At 44.9% G+C, this 24,827-nt stretch overlaps 1 protein-coding gene across 1 annotated transcript; it reads right to left on the minus strand.

The window, feature by feature from the left end:
• Positions 1-5,967: 5,967 nt before the first annotated feature.
• On the minus strand, positions 5,968-8,325 carry IL13 (interleukin 13). The gene is made up of 4 exons (XM_032627896.1): positions 8,154-8,325; positions 7,046-7,099; positions 6,706-6,810; positions 5,968-6,358 (listed from the first exon to the last, which is right to left on the minus strand). The coding sequence occupies exons 1-4, from the start codon at positions 8,322-8,324 to the stop codon at positions 6,251-6,253; spliced, it is 438 nt and encodes a 145-aa protein (XP_032483787.1). The 5' UTR covers position 8,325; the 3' UTR covers positions 5,968-6,250.
• Positions 8,326-24,827: the final 16,502 nt, after the last annotated feature.

The following is a 24,827-nucleotide window of genomic DNA, read 5'->3' on the forward strand; positions in this document are numbered from 1 at the left end:
GCCTGAGAGGGAGCCCAGGCGTGAGCCTCCGAGGACAAGTGAGTGGTCAGCAGCGTCACATGTTCCTCGGGGTTCGGCGAGGTAGGGGCAGAAGGGCTTCTGCTGGATTTAGTGATGGGAGAAAGTCGGCGACATCACTGAGGTGGCTTCTGGTGCGCAGCAGGCTCACGAAATGGGAACAGTGGTGTAGATGCATTTCGGAAGGCCAGCTATGTTGGGGTGCTAGTTGCGAGCGGTGGGGGACCACACACGATCAATAGTTATTTTTTAAATGGGACGTTCTTGAGCACAGGCTTCCTCAGCTCTGTAAATGGCAGCTCCATCCTTCAGGGTGCTCACACCATGGTGCAAACCTCCCGTGCCCCACAGCCTATCTGCCGCCAGAGCCTCTGCCTTCAGACTGCAGCCCTGCTCGGAAGCAGGGCAGATGGGGCAGAGATGAGTTGCTAACTGTTGAAGTTGGGCAATGGATACCTGGGAGTTACTAAGACTTATATGGGTAGAAAAATTAAATATATGTTTAGTATTTATATTTATGTATTATATAACATACATATATTTACAATGATTATATATCATATATAATGTTGATGTATACAAATAAGTGTATATTATGTAGATGACCCAGATATCTCCTGAATCTGACCACATCCCACCCTCCACTGCCACATCCACTGTCATTTCCCACCTGGGTTTCCACAGGAGCCTCCTGACTAGTCATTCCGCCCCATCCTTTTGTCCACAGTCTGCTCTTCACACAGCAGCCAGTGTCGCTCCATCACACCTAGAGCTGGAGCAAAGCCCAGTCCTGCCCGTCCTCTGCTCAGCCACACGAGTGCTTGCTATTGCTAAGACTTTGACACTCGCTGTCCCCTCTTCCTGGACGTTTCCCTCTGTTGTGTGAACAGCTTTCTCCCTGCTCCTCCCATTTCATCCAGGTCTTGGTTCTATCCTGTCTCACCAGGGGGGCTTCTCTGACCTCCTGTCACAACATGGCAGCAGCCTCTACCTGCCCCCGACTGCTCCGTTGCCCTCTGCAGCGCTCACCGCCCCCTGCACACCCTGCGTTCTCTTGTTTGTGCATCCTGTCCCCCCACTAGAAGTAATCTTGTTTTTTTCACCATGTGTCCCCAACACCTAGAACAGTGTCTGGCACCTAATAAAGGCCTCAGGAGATCCTTGTTGTATGAATGCATGGAGCTCCATTTCACAGAGGGGCAGCTGAGACTCTGCCTGAGTCACAACAGGGGAAGTCAAGGGGACAGCTGGGACTTGAAGCCAGGGTGGTTTGGACCCTGAAGTCCTTGCCCCAAGCCCCTGTAGAAGGCAGGGAGAATAGGATTCTGGGCATAGATGCAGGGAGGACCGCCGACACGGAGACGAGGGGACAAGGGAAGGAGGGAGCTGAGAAAGGCACGGCTGTGGACTCAGGCTTTGCCAAGCAGATGGTAAAGTAGCTTCTTATCCTGGAAGAGAGGGAAGCCGGCTGAGGAGTCTGCAGGAGCTGGACTATCTATCCATAGATGGACAGCTGTCCATCTATCCGCAGGGCATCCATGTCTCTTCAGCTTCAGAGCTGGGCTGGCGGCCCACCCTCTCCCATCTCCTCCCGCTCTGATCCCCCTGTCCCCACCTCCAGGCAGGTCAGGCAAGGTGAAGACCCCCAAGAATGGAACGTCTTCTTCTCTCTTCAGAAACACAGGATCTGATTGGCCCAAGGAGGTCCAACCCATGAGAGGAATAGTACAGGACCTCCTGTGTCCCAGGCCCCTACAAAGGCCCACCTCCTCTCCTGAGACAGCTGATCCCAGGGAGCAGTTAGACCTGAGATGAGGGGTCCTGGGCTTGTGCCTCCCAGGTGCGCTGCTGGCCCTTCCCAACCCCAGTCTTGATCAGCTCCCTCCTGCCTCACGGACCAGGCGTCAATTCCATGTTCTGTTGCTTTATTTTTTTAAATTAAATTTGTCTTTGTCCCCCAGTGGGAAATGAATGTATGCTCATTATTAGAAAATGTGGGAAGACAGTGATTAGAAGAAAGAGAAGACAATGAATGAGAAACTGCTTTTCTAGTGAGATGACTCCTTCTGGCCTTGGCCCCTCTGGTCCACCAGAGGCCATCAGCTTGGGTCTATAGAGGTTGCCACAGCCAGCTCGGGCCTTCCCACCTTTGTGGGTTTCAGGAAGAGCCTTGGGCCCCACGCTTGTCCAAGTGATGCAGAGAGCGGAGCTGACGAGAGTTGCTATATTTAATTATGGCGTCTGCGTCACTTGCGACCACACAGCAGCATCTGCCCAGGCAGCACGTGGGCTGGGGGTGTTTCTGAACGATGCTTTGAGAGAATCACTTTCCACAAGAGAAGGCACTCAGGAGGGGAAGGGAGAGAGTGCAACAGAAAGTGAGGTCGTAAGTAGAAAACCGCTTCTGGGATTTCAAATGGCTTCGTCATGGGGCCCTCCCTTGCTGCTGAGAAATCAGTTGATCTGGGAAAGTTTGTTGCAAACCCTGTGCTCTGTTGCTTTTGGGTGGAGCCGAGAAATGAGTGAAGATAATGAGGCTTTGTGACTTTTATTTTTCAGAGTAGGAGTGGGCAACATGTGTGGGAGGGGTGATACAGCTACCAGTTCTGACACCGGCTTGGACCTCTGGAAAGGCTGGGTGCCTGGCCTGTGTGTCCCAGGCCAGGCTGCCCCGTCTGGACATGGTCAGCTTAGACTCGTCTGGGTCTTCTAAGACTCCCTTAGAGGGGAGTCAGCTCAAGGGAGGAGCAGGATTTGAGTTTGTTCAAACTGACCAGCTAAATTAAGATCATAAGCAGAAGGCACTGCCCCATTGATCGTAACGAAAAAGCGATAAGCTGATGCATTCGATAAACCCCAGCCTTCAAGCTGCTCGGTCACAAGGAAACAAGATGCAGGCCCTTGTCCTCCTGGGTCCTGAGCAGTTCAGACGACCAGCCTCAGAGAAACCCCTGAGGTGACCTGGAGTGTTTTCTGACACCTCATCTGAGCGGCAAACAGAGGTGTTTGGCGCCAAGTTCACTGGAAACCTGAGTGTGTGTCTCACTTCTCACTTGAGCCCCAGCCCCTCTTTCGGTGAAACCTCCTAGGCCTGGGGTTCCCGGTGTGCCAAGGGGCTCCCCACCCTGGGCCCCATGACCAGCATCTCCCTCCCACTCACCAAGCCTTCTGTTTCTTCCTGACGCCCCTTCTCCCTGGGCCCTGTTTGGGGTTTGCCTTGTGCATGAAAGAAGCGAGACCACATGGCTAGAGAAAACTTCCAGCATATACCCGGAGGGTCAGTCCCCAGGTGGTGATGTTCCCAGCCACAAGAGCTGACACATACCTTTTTTTTCCTCTCTCTTCCTTATCATTCCTGACTGGCCCCCTTTCCCAATGCCGGCAACAGCGGCTTGGTTCTGTGGCTCTGTGAGGTCTGTCATCCCTGGAAGGCCCCCAGCCCCCTCCGGCTCACTGCACACGCCCTCGTGACCACAGGCTCCTCTCTGGGGACAGTCTCGGGTGAGGCGGAGGTGCAGGCAAGGAGCTGCGGGTGGCTGAGGATGTGGTGCGCTGCAGACCCCTAGTGGTGGGGTCCAGGTGGCACTGTCGGCACTGTGCCCCTAGCAGCAGGGCCCTCCTGACTATGGCTTGGGAAATCCTAAGGGGTCCTCGCCCACGCCAACCTCAATTCCAGTCTTTGCTCTTGAGAGATTCACAGGGAATTTCACTGGAAGCCTTTCCATCTTCCTTTTGGACAGACAGGCCAATGCCCTGCTTGGGCAGAGAGAACATGGGTCAAAGGTGATGTTACCAGAGAAGGGATAGCTAAGTTTTGTGTTAAAGAAGAAGAAAAATCAATCTTCCATAAATATTCTTCTGACCTTAAAATCCTCGAATCTCTGGATGGAGGAGGATAGCGGAGATCTCACTCCTACCCTCACCCCTGACATTTGAGCTACCCACCCTCCCAGGGTAGAGCACCCTTTTCCAGACCCCACTGTTTAAAGACTTCTTTCTGCTGCTAAACTTTGAGTGCATGTGGTGTCTTGGTCACCACTAGCCCAGGCAGCTGGTGCACTGCAGGCCTCAGGCAGTCCTCAGCAAATGTAGTGGGACTTCACAGGTTCTGAGACCGTCACTTCCCACGCTGGACAGCGCATGGGACACTCAGTTCCTGTGCCTCCTCCCAGGTCTTCCCTCCCTGGGCTGAGCATCCCCAGATCCCTGCACATTTGACTGTGGCTTCTTCCCTCACATCTGCCTGGGTGGAAATGAGGGGTTCACTCCATTTGAGAGTGGTCCCTGGAGCAGTCTGCTGCAGTCATCTGCACCCTGGACAGGTCCTGCCATGGCCTCTGCTGCCTGAATCACACACGGCATGAGCTCTCACTGCTCCTGAGTGGCTGCCTCCACTGACTTGTGAGCATTACTATAGATGTTCCCACAGGGCTCTGGGCTCCCCCAGGGAGGGTGCCTGCCTCCCACTCAGCATTTGAGGCTGGTCTCTGATGACCCGCCACCCATTGCAGGAGGCATCCTGTCCTTCCGAATATTCACAGTGTAAACCGTGGCTGATGGGTGTGCCCATTAGCTGCGGCTTGCTGAGGCACGTGCTGGCCTTGACTGAAGGAGAAGCAAAAACACCTGCTTGGAAAGGAGCAGTCTGATCAGGGCCCTGTGACCTTGGCTCTCTACCCCAGTCACTCCACGGTCCAGGGGCCACAAGTCATTGGTGCGTCTTTGTTCACAGAGGTGGTGAGTGTGCACTCTCTTGTGATGAGAGGTGTCCAGACATTGAATGGGCTGTACCTAGAGAGCGAGTAGTGAGCTCCCCGTCAGGGGAGGTGCCCACACAGGCTGGTGACAGTATTACAAAGGTCGTGCATTCAGGCCAGATAGCATTTGGACAGAGGGAGGCAAGGTAGTTAAGTGTGTGAGCTTTGGAGTTGGAGTGAGTTTGGGGTTCAAATCCTGGCTTTGCTCCATACCAGCTGTGGGACCTTGGGCAAGCCACCTTCTCTTCCCTGAGCTTCATATGGGCGACACCAGCAGGTGTGTGGGTGGTGCCAGACACAGGCTGGCCACTCATCCAGGGCTGTGGTCATGAGACCACTTCTGAGGTCTCTACCTGCTCCAGACACCTCCCTTGAACCCCGACACCCTGGCCCATGCTTCTTCCACCTCCCTGCAGGTGGTGGTGGGGAACTCCTCCTGGCCAGGTACCCTCTCCCCAGGCACTGGCTTGCTTTTTTTCAGCCCAGGTCTTGTACTTCACTCCCCCTCCGCTCCATCCTAGGCCCCCCTCCGACTGCTCTGCCTCCCAAACACTCCTCAGAGTCTTCGGAACACAGGCCCGCGCCCAAAGGCCAACATAAAAGGCAAACACCATCAGGTCTCTTGTCACCATCTTTATTTCTGGCTTCCAGCTTGACAAAGTCAATGAAACAACTTATCCAATGACCCCTCCCCACAATCCACACCATATGCAGTGTTCTAGGCTGCTTTCCTATATATTATTAACTCTTTGATAACATATTTTAATACTTAACTTTAAATACAAGGAAAAACAATAAATTACTCGGCTGAGGGCTGACTGCTGGCCGTCAGACAAGAGTGGCTACTCTGGCCCTCTGACCTATACCCTGCCTCGGCCCCGGGACCCCAGTGAGGTAGCAGAAGTTTGCATACAGTACTTATTGCCAGGGATTCCTAATGCTCGCTGCTTTAGTGCTGGAGCCCCAAGTCTCCAGGCCCTTGGCTCCAAGTTCTGGCAGTAACAGTCCCTCCCTATCCCCAGTACAGAGAAAAACACTTGTTTAAATAACACACAATAATAAATAAGGCCAAGAAGAAATGTGCCTGGGCTGCTCTCTGCCTCAGTTGCCCCGGTGTAAAGCAGGTAGCTCTTCCACTGGCTGTCTGACGAGGGTGGCACCCATTGTAACGCTAGTTTGTTCTGAGGAGGGGGAGATCAAGTGGGGCAATGTCCATCCTTGTCCACCCAGCTCGGAGCCCCAGATGGAGGAGGCCCACCAGCCTGAGCCCTGGGCACCAAGGCACAGGGCAGGTGGGATTGGCTGGGCTCAAGGCAGGCAGCACAGGCTCAGGTCTAAGCTAAGGAAACCTTACCCCCCTCCCTAACCCTCCTCCAGTCTCCCCAAGAAATTTCTGACATCTGAAAGAAAAATAAATCTGCAACTTAGATGGTCAGGGTCTGCCTCTGCAAATAATAATGCTAGCTCTTCATGCTTCAGCTGAATTTTCCGTAGTGAAAAATGATCCTTGAATGTTTGAGCAGGTCTTTTAAGAAGTGGGCCACTTCAATTTTGGTGTCTCGGATGTGCTCGCTGGAAACCTGCTGCAGGGCAAAGAGGCCAGCATGTTAGTGGAACGCCAGAACCAGGACGATCAGCATCTACCAGGGGCTTTCCAGGGACCGGCTGGTTCAATCCCCACAAAAGCCCCCATGAGGTGAGTACTGTTATTACCCACATTTTACAGATGTGGAACTGAAGCTCAGGTAGGAGTCAGGAGCCCTCAGGCCACGACTTGGAAATCCCAAAGGCACGTCCCTGCTTCCACAGTGGGCCCACCCCTTTGTGGACACATGCCTCAGATGCTCAGCCAGCTTCCCCTGAAGCTCCCAGGGTGAGCCCAGGCCTGGCAGAAGTGGGTGCAGGGTCGGGGTGGGCAGGGGGGCCTTACCCCAGCTGAGGGCTTGTGAAGACAGAGTGCGCTCAGCATCCTCTGGGTCCTTTGGATGGCACTGCAGTTGGAGACGTTGATCAGGGCTTCCAGGGCTGAACAGTACTGTGGGGACGAAAACGCCGGGGGGTCAGGCAGCACATTCAGTGAGTTTGCAGGAGGGAGGGGGCTGGGAGGCCTGGTGGAGGTGGGTCTGGGTGGTGGGGAGCCCAGATGATGAGGGGTGGAGATTGGCTCTTGAAGCCTGCCTGGAACCGCCAGCCGTGTGAGCAAGGTTCAGAAAAGACAGGCAGAGGGCTGCAGCCTCAGCCACCTCCCCCCAGTGCCCAGGGGTCCTCACCATGTTGGCTGTCAGGTTGACACTCCACACCATGCTGCCATTGCACAGGGGTGCCTGAGGGAGCGGAGAACAGTGAGCTGAGTGCTGGCAGGGTCCCAGACCTGCCCAGCCAGCCCAGGCCAAGTCCCCACAGGCATCCCCATATAGCAGGGGCAGGCCTGGGACCTTCAGTGTTCCTGAGCTTCAGTTCCTGCTCTGCACAGCAGGGGAGACCCATTGTACAGGGTCTTGGAGCTGAGAGAGAAAAACTGAGTAACACAGCCAGTAAGGGACAAGCCTTGTGCAAAGCTTGCCATAGCCAGGGCAGGAGGACAGATGACACAGGCCAGTCAGTCAGGGGCCTGCAGGGAAGGTCCAGGGCAGTGTCGGGTGAGGGAGGGGGTGACCAGGCCAATCAGATGGGAGGCCGTGTGGGTCTAGTGTGTAAACAGCCCACCTTCTGAATTGGGGATACCGCAGTTCGGAGCATGGGCCCTCTGGTGTCGTCCAATACTGGTTTAATCTGACTTTCGTCAGTTAACCTCACTGACATTTAGTAAAATGGGGTATCGTACCTGTCTCTTAAGGTGGTTGGCAGCGATGAAATGAGATGTAAAGCCCCGGCAGTGGGCCTGGTACATTATTAGTGCTCAGAAAGTGTGGGCCGTCACCACTGGGGAGAGGAGCTGCCTCTACTGATGGATTCTTCCATAAGGATGGGCTTAACTAAGATGCTGTGAATAACGGCCCCATTATCACATTCAGAGCCAATGGGCAAATGCCAAATAGTTCTAGGAGGGTGCCAGCCCTTCTCTGGTCTCCTCTGTTCAGAAACGGCTGAGTAGGAGCTGGCTATGGCAGGCAGGGCCAGGCCAGGGGGGCAGGTCATCTCTGGGGGCTCTGCCACATTCCTTCTTGGGTCCGCCCATATTACTGCATCCCACACCCCAACCTGGCTCCCCTCCCCCATGGCCAGGCTCATCTCCTAGTCCTTGGGGCTTCTTCCTGACCTACAGGCATCTTAGGACCAGGCCCAGGCTTCATGGCCCAGTCCATGACCAGTACCCTTCCTGAGAGTCCCCCACCCCTGCACCCCCCAGAGCTGGGACCTTGGCCAGCAGGCACTCACCTTCTGGTTCTGGGTGATATTGACCAGCTCTTCAATGAGCTCCTTGAGGGCTGTAGAGGGAGGCACAGGGCCCAGGGAGGCGAGGCCACCAAAGCAGGTGAGAGCAATGACCACAGTCAACCAGAGTGCCATGGAGCCTAGAGCCACAGGAAGCGTGAGAAGCAGACGCATAGGCTGGCCTAAGCTGAGTATCTTGTGGCCTTGGCCTCTTGTGGCAGCTTTTATAGGCCCAAGTGGTGATGCCTCACACCCTGGTCTCCGCTTTGTTGGACACTATCTACAAACCACATCTTTACTCATCTTGATTTTACTTTGTGGAAAATCCAGCGTCACATAAAGGAAAGAATTTGATTTCTTGTAGACTTATTACTGAGAGGGTTCTGGGGCAGTTTCCAAGATCTGGATGAGCTTACTGGTGGGGTAGGTGAGAGGGCCCTGAGGGCAGCCTGGTGTCAACCGTGCCAGCTGGAAATCCAGCACTTTTGCCCATTGTCCACCCTAGGTGCCCACCCAGCTCCTGTCCTCAGATCCCTTTAGGTCACCAGAAATGCTGGGCAGACAGTGCTGTGACCACAGTCTATCAGATGTGGGAATCTGGGGGTTTTATTTTTTTCAGTGAACTGGTCTGTTACATTACCAAAACAATACTTGCTCTGGGTACAAAATTCAAACAGGATAAAAGGAGAAGAGTGAAGTTCACTTCTTTTGGCCCACCTGATTCCCTGTTGGCCCCGCTGTGGGAAGGATCATGGAAGTGCAGATTCCCAGGTCTCTATTGAAAGATCCAGTCAGACTCAGGGATCCTCCTGGGATCTTTCCTTTGAGAAGTTGTCTCAGCATGCGCAGCCTGGACACTGGGTGCCCCACCCAGCCTTCAGTGTGGGTCCGTCCTGCTGGGAGACCCTCAGTGGGTGGGGCCGGCAAGAGGTGGACCCAGCCTTAGCCCTGGAGACTAACTGTTCCCACTGCCACTTGAGACCTGGGGCGACCACCTCTGCCCTCCGAGGCCTCAAGTTTCCCTTGCAGATTGAAGGCTGTGGAGTGTGACTCCTGGGCCTGCCCCCACTCCAGGGTCCCCTGTGGGCAGCCCACCCCCTGCAGGGACACTGGCATGTAGCCATTTCCCAGCTTTTCCAGAAGTCCTCCAGAAACCCATGCAACTGAGGCCACAGTATTTGCCTCTTGGGTGCTGATGTCAAGTCTCCCTCACCCACTTCCTCCCCTAAGCCAGTGCCTCCCCCTCTCGGCCCTCTCTGTCTGCTCAGGCTACCTCTCTGTCCAATGACAATGGGGCTCAGCCTCCTCACAAGGGTCCTCCAAGGGACGCTGGGGCTGTCGCCCCTGCTTAGAGGCCTCCCGGCCTTGCCCACCCTCTCCTCTCACTGGTAACGTGATTCCCACCCTCTCTTCTCTCCCAGCCCCAAGTTTCCCAGCACAATTGCAGGCCCTAACGCTTGGAAGCTGGGCCCTGCCCCTCGTGGCTCCCCAGTGCCTGGAGCGCTGCCGCCTGCTTCTGTGACCTCAGTTTCCTTATCTGCAGAGTAGGGTCAGTAGCATCTCCCGTGGGGGTCCCTGTGTTGGTGGAAGGAGTGGGGAACCACCGTGGGCTGCGTCAAGATGAGTGGAACGCCCCCCTCCCCCTCTAGGACCAGCAAAACCAAGCGGGGAGCGGTGGGCAGGTGCGCCCCCGCGCGTGGGAGAAGGCCCAAGGTTGTGGCGATGCCCTGGAGATAGGCGCCGCCTTATGTAATGGGAGATGAGGCTGATAAACGGGATCCGCGCAGGCCAGGCTCACTCCGTGGCCGAAGGCTTCGGCCGGGGAGGAAGGAAGGAAGGGAGGGAGGCAGGGAGGGAGGGAGGGAGGGGTAGGAGGGGTAGGAGTGCAGACCCGCTTCTCGGAGAAGCGCCCACGCCCGCCCCCGGCCTGGGTCTGTGTGGGTCAGAGGCCGGGCGAGGGAGCTGCAAGGGCGGGAGCGAGCGGTCCGAGCGCCCGGCAGGGCCAGGGCGCCTGTGCGCACAAGCGAGGGGATGTCGCGTTCATCCCCCGGGCCCGGGGATCCTGCGGCGACACGGCAGAGCTGCCCACCCCTCTTCCTGCGCTGTGCTCTGGACACCCGCTCTGGCCCTCAGCCCCGAACGAGCCCCCGCTGGCTAGTCAGCTGGACCATGATGCTTTTTTTTTTTTTTTTTTCATCGAGGCTTGGTTCACATCCCGGATCATTGCAATCAACACAACTACAAAAGTGCTGCTCCGGGCACTTGACACACGTGGCTTGCATCTCTCCACCAGCCACGGCGTTGGGCCGCCCCATCCAGGTCTTGCAGGTGCAGAACCGGGCGCTCGGGGCGTATAGGAGCCTGCCCCGATGCGAGGCCAGGGAAGGGCGGGCTCGCGGGCCTCACCGCCTGGGTCTCAGCACAGATTGGACAGCTGGGGTTGGGACCGCCCTTCATTGGGGCCAGCCCGCCCTGAGCGAAGTTTTGGAAAACTTCCTTTTCCAATACTTTTCCGACTTTGGCTCTCCGTTGGAAAGAAGAGATACTCAATCAGTAGGAGTGTCAGGCGAGTTGTTTTAATAATGTAAAATTCCTAAGTAAATTTTCATTTTTATGAAAGTTATACGTGCATGTAATTTTTAAAAAATCAAATAATTCGAGGAGGTTTATTAAGAAAAACATCACTTTTGAGAATTCCTCCATCGGTCTTCACATCTCGTGAGTGAGGCACTGACTGCCCTACTTCGTTCCCTACAGTCTTTTTCGACATGTTTGCATAGCAAGCAGCCTTGGAAGAGACAGCATCTTCCTCTGAAGAAAAAAGGCAGGCAGACTTACTGTCCATTATTAGCAATTCAGGCTGTCTCAGCTCAGGCTTCTTCTCCTGTACTTACACTGTGTGTACAGGTACCATCTGGCTCTCTTGGCACCACTCTGTGAGAACTGGGGTTCAGGGAACCAAATAAAAGATACTACTACTAGTGCTGTGTCTAACAATCTGTTCTTTGTCTCTGGTGCAGGAGTCTTGTGTCTTCTGCCAGCCTCCATGAAACTGTGGCAAGCTGACTGGTTAGCATGCAAGTGGGATAAAATCTCAGAGCCTTCAGTTGTTGACAAGCAGCTCCCCACCTCTACCCCCTTGGCCTCTTCTCCAGAGGAACCACGACCTTAACTGCTTCTTTTGGTATTTACCTCTTCCATGTTTCTGGATTTCTCGATTTTCAAATGTAGGCAGTATCTGTGGTTTACGATGAATATTTAATTCTTCTCCTCCTTGCTGTCCTTCTTCCACTGCATCTTTCCTTTTTTCTCATTCTACCAATATGCGTAGATCATAATTTGGGTTGGCCAAAAGCTTTGTTTACTGTTTACATAATTATGCTAATATATTCTCAGCTGAAACATATAGTTAACTAAGATTAATTTTCCCTCAAAACTTTTTTTCCTAATAATTGTCTTATTTTTTCCATTTGCTTAATTTTTCTATGTTCCTCTGTGATTTAATCCTAAATTCTCAGCCACTTACATAAATCTCCTTTTAACAGATTTGGGTAAATCAGTTATTTTCACAATTTCATCTTCCCAAGAAAATCTCCCCTGGAGCCTGTTGACCTGCTCGGACATGGACAGCTGCCATCTGACAACTTCTGTACAGCTGTCGTGCTGAGGACTCCTGTCATCCGGCCATGGGAATTCCCTTCTCCTCTTTCCTATGTGGCTCTCCTATTCCTTGCATCCCAGGTCTTCCTCTTTCTTGTGGGGAACACATCCAAATAAACACAGAATTTCAGGCAGGAAATAATTTTCCTTCAGAATTTTGAATACCTGTGCTATTGCCTCCTATCTTCCAGTATCTCCTATCTTCAGAAGTCCAAAGGCATTTTGTATCCAGATCTTTTCTAACTCTCTGGAAAACTGTAGGAAAATTTCTTGGTTCCCATGCCCCAAATTTTACAGTGATGTTTCTTGGTGTAGCTTTGTTTTCATCTATGATGCCAGACACAGTGGGCTCTTTCAAACAAACATGTCACTAAGTTCTGGGAAATTTTCTTTCTTTAAAAAAATTTTTTATTGAAATATAGCTGATTTACCACATTGTGTTAGTTTCAGATGTACAGCAAAGTGATTTGGTTGTATATGTAATCTTAAAAAAAATTCTTTTCCATTATAAGTTATTTAAAGATATTGAATATAGTTCCCTGTGCTCTACAGTAAATCCTTGTTGTTTATCTAATTTATATATGGTAGTGTGTATCTGTTAATTCCATACTCCTAATTTATCCCTCTCCCTCCTTTCCCTTTGGTAACCATAAGTTTGTTTTCTATGTGAGTCTGTTCCTGTTTTGTAAATAAGTTAATTTGTACTGTTTTTTAGATTCCACATTTAAGTGATGTCATAATATTTGTCTTTCTCTGACTTACTTCACTTAGTATGATAATCTCTAGGTCCATCCATGTTCTGCAAATGGCATTATTTCATCCTTTTTTATGGCTGAGTAGTATTCCATTGTATATATACACCACATCTTCTTTATCCATTCATCTGTCCATGGACATTTCAGTTGCTTCCATGTCTTAGCTATTGTAAATGGTGCTGCTATGAACATTGGGGTGCATGTATCTTTTCAAATTAGCTTTCGTCTTTTCTGGATATATGCCGAGGATTGGGATTGCTGGATCATATGATAACTCTATTTTTAGTTTTCCATAGTGGCTGTGCCAGTTTACATTCCCATCAGCAGTGTAGGAGGGTTCCCTTTTCTCCACACCCTCCCCAGCATTTATTTTATTTATTTATTTATTTATTTATTTTTTCCCAGCATTTATTATTTGTAGACTTTGATGATGGCCATTCTGATTAAAAAAAAATTTAAACCTCTGTTATTATTTTATTTAAAAAATTATTGTAAAGCCATTCCTTTTTTAAAAAAATAGATTTATTTTTAGAGTCATAGCAAAATTGAGTAGAAAGTACAGAGAGTTTCCATATACTCCCTAACGCCACATATACATAATCAACCTCCCCCAACAGAGTGGTGCAATTGATGAGCCTACAGGAACACATCAGTATCACCCAGAGTCCATAGTTTACCTTAGGATTCATTCTTTGTGTTGTACATTCTATGGTTTTTAACAAATGTGTAATGTCATATATCCATTGCCATATATATATATATATATGTGTGTGTGTATATGTGTATATATATATATATATATATATATATATATATATATATAGAGAGAGAGAGAGAGAGAGAGAGAGAGAGAGAGAGTAGTTCCATTGCAGTAAAAAATCCTCTGTGCTCCACCTATTATTCACCCTATCTTCACTCCTAACCTGTGGCTACCACTGATCTTTCTACTTTTTCAATAGTTGTGCCTTTTCCAGAATCATATAGTTGGAATCATACATTATGTAACCTTTTCAGATTGGCTTTTTTCACTTAGTAATATGCATTTATGTTTCTTCCATGTCTTTTCATGGCTTGACAGCTCATTTCTTTTTAGCATGGAATAATATCCTGTTGTCTGGGTGTACCAAGTTTATTTATCCACTTATCTACAGAAGGATATCTTGGTTGCATCAAGTTTTGGCAGTTATGAGTAAAACTGCTATAGACATCCATGTGCAAATTTTTGTGTGGACGTAAGTTTTCAATTTGCATAAGTACCAAAGGATGCAAACACTGGATCATATGGTAAGAGTATGTTTAATTTTGTAGGAAACTGTCAAAGTGTCTTCCAAAGTGACTGTACCATTTTGCATTCCCACCGGCAGTGAATGAGAGTTCCTGTTGCTTCACATCTTCGTGAGAATTTGGTGTTTTCAGTGTTTTGGATTTTGACCAAATGGGTATGTAATGATATCTCACTGTTGTTTTAATTTACATTTTCCTGATGATATGGTGTGGAGTAGCTTTTCATATGCTTACTTGCCGTCTGTGTATTTTCTTGGGTGAGGTGTCTGTTAAGGTCATTGACCTCTTTTTAAAATTGGGCTGTTCAGGCTTCCCTGGTGGCGCAGTGGTTGAGAGTCCGCCTGCCGATGCAGGGGACATGGGTTCGTGCCCCGGTCTGGGAAGATCCCACATGCCGCGGAGCGGCTGGGCCCGTGAGCCATGGCCGCTGAGCCTGCGCATCCGGAGCCTGTGCTCCACAACGGGAGAGGCCACAACAGTGAGAGGCCTGCGTATCGCAAAAAAAAAAAAATTGGGCTGTTCATTTGCTTATTGTTGAGTTTTAAGTATATATTGGATGACAGTCCTTTATCTGATGTCTTTTACAGATATTTTCTCCCAGTCTCTGGCTTGTCTTCATTCTCTTGAGAGTATTTTTTGCAAAGAAGAAATTTTTTATTTTAATGAAATCCAGTTTATCAATTATTTGTTTCATGGATCATGCCTCTGCATGCCTCTGGTGTTGCATGTAAAAAGTCATCACCAAACCCAAAGTCATCGACATTTTCTCCTATTCTATCTTCTAGAAGTTTTATAGGTTTGTGTTTTACATTCAGGTCTGTGATTCATATATATATATATATAAAATTTTATTTTTTATTTATTTTTTAAAATTTTATTTATTTTTGGTTGCGTTGGATCTTCGTTGCTGTGCGGGCTTTCTCTAGTTGCGGAGAGCGGGGGCTACTCTTGTTGTGGAGCACGGGCCCTAGGCGCATGGGCTTCAGTAGTTGTGGCACGTGGGCTCAGTAGTTGTGGCTCATGGGCTCTAGAGCACAGGCTCAGTAGTTGTGGTGCACAGGCTTAGTTGCTCCGCCGTGGCATGTGGGATCTTCCCAGACCAGGGATTGAACCCATGTCCCCTGCGTTGGCAGGCAGATTCTTAACCACTGTGCCACCAGGGAAGCCCTATTTATTTATTTTTTGCCAGCGGGTGTCCAGTTCCTGCGTTTTTTGTTGAAAAGATTATCTTTGTTCCGTTGTATTCCCTTTGCTCCTCTGCCAAAGATCAGTTGACTATATTTATATGGGTCTATTTATGGGCTCTGTGTTCTATTCCATTGATCTATTTGTCTATTCTTTTACTAATACCACACTGTCCTGATTATTGTAGCCTTATAATAAGTCCTGATGTTGGGTAGTGTCAGTCCACCAACTTTGTTCTTCTCCTTCAATATTTTGGATCTTTTGCCTCTCCATATAAACTTTATAATCTTGTTAATATCTTCAAAATAACTTGTTGGAATATTGATTGGGATTGCTTGAATCCATAGACCAAGTTGGGAAGAACTGACATGTTGACAGTATTGATTCTTCCTATCCATGAACGTGGATTATCTCTCCGTTTACTTAGTTCTTTGATTTCTCTCATCAGAATTTTGTAGTTTTCCTCATATAGATCTCATATGTATTTTGTTAGATTTATACCTAAGTATTTCATTTTGGGGGTACTACTGTAAACAGTATTTCAAATTCCACTTGTTCATTGCTGGTATATAGGAAAGTGATCAACTTTTGTGTATGAAACTTATATCCTGCAACCCTGGTATAATCACTTATTAGTTTCAGGAGTTTCTGTTGATCCTTTTGGATTTTATACTTAGGCTCTCATGTCATCAACAAGGTTTTCTTTCTTTCTTCCTAATCTGTATTCTTTTTATTTCCTTTTCTTTTCTTGTTGCATTAGCTAGGACTTCTAGTATGACATTGAAAAGCAGTGGTGATTGGAGATATCCTTGCCTTGTTTCTGATCTTCGTGGGAAAGCTTCAAGTTTCTCACCATGATGTATGATGTTAACTATAGGTTTTTGTAGATATTCTTTATCAAACTGAGGAAGTTTCCCTCTATTCTTAGTTTACTGAGAGGTTTTATCATGAATGGGTGATGGATTTTATAAAATGCTTTTTGTGTATCTATTAATATGATCATGTGATTCTTCTTCTTTAGCCTGTTGATGTGATGGATTATATTAATTGATTTTTGAATATGAAGCAGCCTGGCATATCTGGGATAAATCCCACTAGGTGGTGCTGTATAATTCTTTGGCTACATTTTTGCGTTCAGTTTGCTAATATTTTGTTGAGGATTTTTGCATTTTATCACAGATATTGATCGGTACTTTTTTTTCTTGTAATATCTTTGTCTGTTTTGTTATTAGGGTAATGCTGGCCTCATAGGATGAGTTAGGAAGTATTTTCTCTAGTTCCATGTTCTGGAAGATATTGTAGAGAATTTATTTAATTTCTTTCTTAAACATTTTGTCGAATTCCCCATGAATTCTGGGCCTGGTGCTTTCTATTTTGGAAGGTTATTAAGTATTATTCAATTTCTTTGATAGATATAGGCCTATTCAGATTGCCTGTTTCTTCTTGTGTGAGTTTTGGCAGATTGTATCTTTCAAGGAATTGGTCCATTTTCATCTAGGTTATCAAATGTGTGGCCATAGGGTTGTTCGGATTTTAGTATATGTGCTGCGAAAGCGAGCACTGTAGGGTTGTTCATATTGTTCCTTTATTATCCTTTTAATGTCCATAGGATCTATAGTGATGTCGCTCTTTCATTTATGTTATTAGTAATTTGAGTCCTCTCTTTTTCCTTAGTTCACCTGGCTAGAGGCTTATTGATTTTATTGATCTTTTCAAAGAACCAGCTTTTGATTTTGTTGATTTTCTCTATTGATTTCCTGTTTTCAATTTCATAGATTTCTGTTCTAATTCTTATTATTTCTTTTCTTCTGCTTACTTTGGATTTAATTTGCTCTTCTTTTTCTATTTTCCTAAGGTAGAAGCTTAGATGATTGATTTTAGATCTTTCTTCTTTTCTACTGTATGTTTTTATTGCTATAAATATTCTTCTAAGCACTGCTTTCACTACATCCCACAAAATTTGATGTTATGTTTTCATATCCATTTAGTTCAAAATATTGTTCAATTTCTCCTGAGATTTCTTCTTTAACCCATAAGTTATTTAGACATATTTTGTTTAATCTCCATATAGTTGGGGGGGGCGTGTTCCAGCTTTCTTTCTGTTATTGATTTCTAGTTTAATTTCCTTGTGGTATGACAGCAGGCATTGGTGTCTTGGTGTTCTTGGTGAACTTTTTGTGCGAGCTTGAGAAGAATATACATTCTGCTGTTGTTGGATGAAGTAGTCTATAGATATTTATTATATCCAGTTGATTGATGGTACTGTTGAATTCAACTATGTCCTTACTGAAGTTCTGCTTGCTGAATCTTTCCATTTCTGATAGAGGGGTGTTGAAGTCTCCTAGCTATAATACTGGATTCATCTATTTCTTTGTGCAGTTCTATCAGTTTTTGCCCCATGCATTTTGATCCTCTGTTGTAAGAGGCAAACGCATTAAGGATGGATATGTCTTCTTGGAGAATTGACTCTTTTATCATTATGTAATGCCTCTTTTTATCCCTGATAACTTTCCCTGGTCTGAAGTCTGCTCTGTCTGAAATTAACACATTATTAGTATTAATATCGCTACTCCTGCTTTCTTTTGGTTACTGTTATCATAGTATATCTTTCTCCATCGATTTTCTTTTATTCTATATGTCTTTATATTTAAAGTAGATTAATACTTAGGTTTGTTTCTTGACCTACTCTGAAATAATCGGTGCATTTAGGCCATTGATGTTCAAAAGCATTATTGATATAGTTGAATTAATGTCTACCATAATTGTTACTGTTTTCTATGTGTTCCTTGTTCTTTGTTGCTATTTTTGCCTTTCACTTTTTTTCTGCCTTTTGTGGTTTTAATTATTTTACATGCTTCAGTTGTCTCTCCTTTATTAATACATTAGTTATACTTTTTAACTTTTTTTAGTGATTGCCCTAGAGTTGGCAGTATGTATTTACAATTAATCCAAGTTCATTTTCAAATAACACTATACCACTTCATGGGTAGTGTGAGAACCTTATGATAACAAAATAATCCTGATTCCTCTCTTCCGTCTCATTTCATTGTTGTCATTCATTTCACTTATACATAAGCATATATGTTTATATATGTGTGCAGTCATCCCTCAGTATCCACAGGGGATTGGTTCTAGGACCCTCTGCAGATACAAAAATTCACAGATGCTGAAGTCCCTTACAGTCGGCCCTCTGTATCCATGGGTGCAAAACTCGTGGATATGGAGGACCAACTGTGTGTGTGTGTGTGTGTGTGTGTGTGTGTATTGATATTTATTTATTTATATAAAAGCATATATAATCAAATACATTGTTGCCATTATTATTTTGAACAAATTATTATGAGATCAATTATGAATAAGAAAAAATAAATGTTTTTTATTTTACCTTCACTTATTCCTTCTTTCTTTATGCAGGTCTGAGTTTTATCATTTTTCTTCTCCCTAAAGATTTCTTTTGTCATTTCTTACAAGTTCAGTCTACTAGCAATAGATTCCCTTAATTTTTACTTGAGTAAGTCTTCATTTCTCCTTCAGTTCTGAAGGATAATTTTGCAGGGTACAGAATTTTAGGTTGGTGGTGTGTTGTTTTTTTTTTCTCTTAGCATTTAAAATATTTCACTCCACTCTTTGCTTGCATGATTTCTGAAGAGAAACAAGTGTAATTGTTACCTTTATTCTTCTATAGGTAAGGCATCCCTCCCCCACCCCCACCCCTAGCTTCTTTTAGAGTTTTTTAAAATTGAAATATAGTTGATTTACAATGTTGTGTTAATTACTGCTGTACAGCAAAGTGACTCAGTTATACATATACATATTCTTTTCCATTATGGTTTATCACAGGATACTTTAGATTCTACATATAAGTGATATCATATGGTATTTGTCTTTCTCTTTCTGACTTACTTCACTTACTATGATCATCTCTAGTTGTATCCATGTTGCTGAAAATGGCATTATTTCATTCTTTTTTATGGCTTAGTAGTATTCCATTGTATATATGTACCACATCTTCTTTATCCTTTCATCTGTGAATGGACATTTAGGTTGTTTCCATGTCTTGGTTTCTATGAATAAATAGAGTTTTTTATCTTTGACTTTCTGTAGTTTGAAAATGATATGCCTACGTGTATTTGGAGAGAGGGGTTGGGGGTGGGGCATTTATCCTGCTCAGTGTACTCTGAGCTTCCTGGATCTGTGGTTTGGTGTCTGACGTTAATATGGGGGATTTTTCCATCATTATTGTTTCAAATATTTCTTCTTTTCCTTCTCTTTTTCTTCTTCTGGAATTCTGATTATACTTATGTTACTCCTTTAGTAGTTGTCCCATAGTTATTGGATATTTTGTTCTTTTTTTCTCGCTCTCTTTTACTCTCTTTGCTTTTTTCAATTTTGGTGGTTTCTAATGAGATATCCTCAAGTTCAGAGATTCTTTTCTCAGCTGCGTCCAGTCTACTAATAAGCAAAACAAAGACATTTTCCTCATTGTTTTTGATCTCTAGCATTTTTTTTTTTGGTTCATTCTTATAATTTCCTTTTCTCTGCTTACATTGCCCATCCATTCTTGCATCTTGTCTGTTTTATCCATTAAAGCCTTTAGCATCTTACAGTTGTTTAAATTCCTGGTCTGATAATCCCAACGTCCCTGCCATGTCTGAGTCTGGTTCTCTTGCTTGCTCTGTCTCTTCCAACTGTGCTTTTTGCCTTTTAGTATGTCATAATTTTTTCTTGATAGTCAGATATAATGTATTGGGTAAAAAGAACTGCTGTAAATATGCCTTTATTAATGTGATGGTAAATTGTGTATGTTGGGGGCATAGTTTTCTGTAGTCCTATGAGTAGTAGGTCTTAGTCTTTTAGTGAGCCTGTCCCTCTGGACTATGAACTTCACACATGCCTCTAAGTCCCCTCACCCTTCAGTGGGACAGAATGGCTAGAGCCAGCTGGAGCTGGGTGTTTCTCTTCTCTTAGGCCAGTCAGGCTCTGACAAAACTCCAGCAGATTAGGCTTTAGTTAAATAGTTTCTCCTGGGCTTCCCTGGTGGTGCAGTGGTTAAGAATCCGCCTGCCGATGCAGGAGACACGGGTTCGAGCCCTGGCCCGGGAAGATCCCACATGCCGCGGAGCAACTAAGCCCGTGCACCACAGTTACTGAGGCCATGTGCCACAACTACTGAAGCCCACGCGCCTAGAGCCCAGTGCTCTGCACCAGGACAAGCCACCACAATGAGAAGTCTGCGCACCGCAATGAAGAGTAGCCCCTGCTCGCCACAACTAGAGAAAGCCCATGCACAGCAACAAAGACCCAACGCAGACAAAAATAAAAAAATAAATAAATAAAATAGTTTCTCCTGAGGGCAGACTTGTTAAGCAGAATAGAATGCTCTGGCATGTTTCAAAATATTTCATTTCCCTTCCCCCTGCCTGAAGCATGAGGTGACTTTTCTCTGACATTCACTGTGAGGATCTGGTGAGATCCTGGAGGCAAAACTCACAAAAGTGTGCCCCCCATGACTGGGTCCCCTGGAGTTTTTATCTCTCAGACTTGATCATGCTGAGCCTCCAGCAACGCATCAGTTGCAGTTCAAGTTTCCCTACCACAACACTGGTTCCTGCAGAGTAATTTTATTTTTACTTCCAATTTTGAATAGGTATTCCATTCACGTGGCTCAAAAATCAAAATGAAATATATGAAAAAAATTCAGTGAAATGCCTCAACACCCTCCCCCCAAATAACTATTTTTTATTAATTTTTTGGTTTATCCTGAGTTTATATAAATATAAGCAACTGTGAATATATGGTCTTATTTTTATCTTGTTTCTACACATGAGGTAGCATCCTATATACATTTTGCACCTTGCTTTTTCTCACTTTTTATAAGAAGATATTTCTATATTCACACTTAGATTGGGATATTTTTTTAATGTTTTATGACTTTTTCCTCTATTCTATCTCTTCCCTCTTATTGGAACTACCATTTTTTGGATTATATACCTCATAGACTAGTGCTCTAATTTTATCTTTTTCTCTTATTTTTTATTCAAAAATTTTCTCTTCTCTGGGATATTTCCATAACATTAGCTTCCATCCCAAGGGTGTTACACTTTTCTCTGAATACGCATGTGTCTAATTGCATCAAGTTCTTATTTCATTGTTGGATATCTTTTCTTAGCAATCTGAAATTTTTACTGATATTTGGTATTTTTTAAAAGTTTCCTTCTCCATACATAGTCTCTATTTCCTCCATGTTTTTTCTTTTAAATTTATTTTGATCTTTTTCTTTCATGTTATGGACTTTCCTTGGATATCATGTGATCCGGGATTCCCTGATCATATTTTAAGAGTGGAAGACTAACAGTAGATTGAAAGCCTTGAGTGTGAGTGTGTGTGTGTGTGTGTGTGTGTGTGTGTGTGGTGTTCACTAGAGGGCCGTTGGCTTGTTGTTTCATTGGGGGACTTCCCATACGAGCTTCTTTAGGTCATTTTGTGGCAGGTGGAGCAACTTCCCCAGAATAGAATCGCCATGTCTCCAGCCTGGCTAACAGCATTTTGGCAGCCAAGGGTGCATAGAGGGCTGGGCATGGGGGTCCCAGCATTTGTTAATTATTCACTTAGTGCCCTGAGTTTAGCACAGCTAGGCCCCTCTCAACTGTGCCTAGTGTTTCTTGGTCTAGATACCCTCTCCAGAGAAAAAAATACTTCCATCTTCTGCTGGAGTGGGGTCACTCATCTTTGAGGAGTGGAAATGGGGATTTAACTGCTCCTTAAACCAAGTTCCAACTTATTTTAACCACTCCCCATCCAGAGGTACCTGGTCTTCTGCCTGTTCCTGAGCATTTGAGGAATCTATACATCAGAATAGGTCTCACCTTCTCTATGGCTGGCTTAGGATTCAGTTTTGGGGGGTCATCCAAGTAGTCTGTCTGCTGTCAGCCTGCTTTCTACCCTTCAAACTGCTGTTGCTATTGTTCCTTTCTCCCATTTTGGTGAGTTTAAACCTTTTAAAGATTCAGTTACTCTCATATTACCAGGTTATCAGGTGGGAGTTTGTGTGTTCATTCCCTTGTTTTTACTTGGAATATGTGTTTTTAATGTAGAGAATTTATTAAAGAGACAAGCAGTGAGAAGGAAACACTAACCTTGCACCTCTTTGACCTGACACCGATAACACCTCAGTATCTATTAACAGTCCTTTTTTTATGTATGTTACAAAAATGGGATTATATTCTACACAACTTTTACCATCTTTTTTTTTCACTCAACATATATGAAGAGCATTCTCCAATATCAATATTTTGCGTTTTAAAAAATACACAAAAATGTTGTGTAAAATGCAGATGTGCAAAGAAAAACCCCCATAATCTCAGCATCCAGATAATACTCATTGTAATATCTTAGTATCTGGCACTCTAGTAGGTGTATGTATATATGATAAGTACTTCATTCCTAAACTAAAAATGAAATCTTTGCCTTTGTAAATATTCAACCTACTGTGAAAGACATGTTTCATGCAAATAATTCACACAACAATCTGTGTGTGTGTATATCATATTGTATACAATAACCATAGTGCAATTATAAAAATCAGAAAAATTAAATGGGTTTACTAGTATCAGGTAAACTACAGACCTTATTCTATTTTTATTAATTAATTAATTAATTTTATTCTTGGATGTGTTGGGTCTTAGTTGCAGTGCGTGGGCTCTTCATTGCAGTGCGTGGGCTTCTCTCTAATTGTGGCTTGCAGGTTTTCTCTCTCTAGTTGTGGCATGCGGGCTCCAGACTGTGTGGCCTCTCTGGTTGAGGCACATGGGCTCAGTAGTTGTGGCATGTGGGCTTAGTTGCCCTGCAGCATGTGGGATCTTAGTTCCCTGACCAGGGATCAAACCCACATCCCCTGCATTGGAAGGTGGACTCTTTAGAGTCCCCAGATCTTATTCTGATTTCAACAGTGTTTCCACTAATGTCCTTTTCCTGTTCCAAGATCTAACTCAGGAATCCACATTGCATTTAGTTATTAGTTCTCCTTAGTCTTCTGCAGTCTGTAACAGTTCTTTAGTTTTTCTTGTCCTTCATAACCTATGACACTTTTCAGTATTGATCAGTTATGCTGTCAAATGTTCCTCAATTCCAATCTTGATGTTTTCTCATAACTGAAATGAAGTTAAAAATTTTTTGGCAAGAATATCACAGAAATGAAATTGTGTCCTCAGTGCATATCACAGGATTCATGATACCAGTATATCTTATTTTGGTGATGTTGACCTTTGTCACTTGGTTAAACTGGTTTCTGCAAAGTTTCTCCACTATAAAGTTACTTTCTCTTTTTAGTTAATAAATATATTGATAGTTTGAGACTATATAAATTCTGTTCCTTTTCAAATTTGTGCCCACTAATATTAGCACCCATCAGTGGATCTTGTCTGAAATAATTTTTACTGTGGTATTTGCCTAATGGTGATTTTTCTATTTGCCTCTTCTACATTTGTCATTTGTAATTCTACTATAAAGAAGAGCTCTTCCTTATCCCTCTTTCATTTATCTAATTAAGTACTTGTTTATATCAGTATGACCTCATGACTTCAGTTCTTTTGGATATGGACCCTGAAATGGAATTGCTGGATCACATGGTAATTCTATTTTTAATTTTTGGGGAACTGTCATAGTGGCTACACCATTTTACACTTCCACAAACAGTGCCCAAGTGTTTCAGTTTCTCCACATCTTCATCAACACATTTTCTATTTTTTTGATAGCCATCCTAACATATGTGAAGTGATACCTAATCATGGCTTTGCTTAGCATTTGGACATCTTTTTATGTGCTTATTGGCCATTTTTATATTCTCTGGGCTGTTATAGCACATATTACTCTTGGTACTTATTTCTGTCTTAACTGATTTGGGCTGCTGTTAAAAAATATACCATAGACGGGTATTTTTAATACTAAAGGGTGACTTAAACAAGAAGAACTTATTTCTCAAAGTTCTGGAGGCTGGGAAGTCCAAGATCAAGGCACTGGCAGATTTAGTGTATGGTGAGGGCCAGCTTTCTGGTTCAGAGATGGCCATCCTTTTGCTGTATCCCCACACGGTAGAAGGGGCAAGGGAAGCACTCTGGGGTCTTTTTTATAAGGGCGCTAATCCCATTCACTAGGGCTCCACCCTAATGACCTAATAATCTTCCAAAGGCACCACCTCCAAATACCATCATATTGGTGATTAAGTTTCAAATATGAATTTGGGGGGATACAAATATTCATTCTGTAGTAGGAAGGTTAGGTTATTGATTTGAGATCAGTTTTCTTTTTTAAATGGAGGCATTTACAGCTGTAAACCTCCCTCCAAGCACTATTTTCATTGCATCCCATAAGTTTTGGGTGTTGCGTTTTCATTTTTATTTATCTCAAAATCTTTTGTCTTTTCCCTTGCAATTTCTTCTTTGACCTATTAGTTATTTAATAGTGTATCTTTTAATTTCCACATATTTGTGACTTTCCCAAATGCTTTATGTTACTGATTTCTAATCTCACTCCATTGTGGTAGGAGAACATATTTTTTACAATTCCAATCTTTTCAAATTTTTTGAGACTTGTTTTATGGCATAACATATGGTCTGTTCTGGGGAATGTTCCATGTCACTTGAGAAGAATGTGTATCTTGCTTTTGTACATGAAGTGTACTACAGGTGTCTGTTAGGTTTAGTTGGTTTATAGTTTTGTTCAAGTCTTCTACTTCCTTGTTGATCTTCTATGTATTCTGTCCATTATTGAAAGTGGGGTGATGAAGTCTCCAACT

Source organism: Phocoena sinus, chromosome 3 (assembly GCF_008692025.1).
Source record: "Phocoena sinus isolate mPhoSin1 chromosome 3, mPhoSin1.pri, whole genome shotgun sequence".
In the NCBI taxonomy this organism is placed as follows: Eukaryota; Metazoa; Chordata; class Mammalia; order Artiodactyla; family Phocoenidae; genus Phocoena; species Phocoena sinus.

Coding starts and splice junctions, on each gene's coding strand:
- IL13 (XM_032627896.1), bottom strand. CDS start 8,324: ATGCGTCTGCTTCTCACGCTTCCTGTGGCTCTAGGCTCCATGGCACTC. Junction 6,811..7,045: donor TCAACCTGACAGCCAACATG/GTGAGGACCCCT, acceptor TCGTCCCCACAG/TACTGTTCAGCCCTGGAAGC. Junction 6,359..6,705: donor TTCACAAGCCCTCAGCTGGG/GTAAGGCCCCCC, acceptor TTTGCCCTGCAG/CAGGTTTCCAGCGAGCACAT.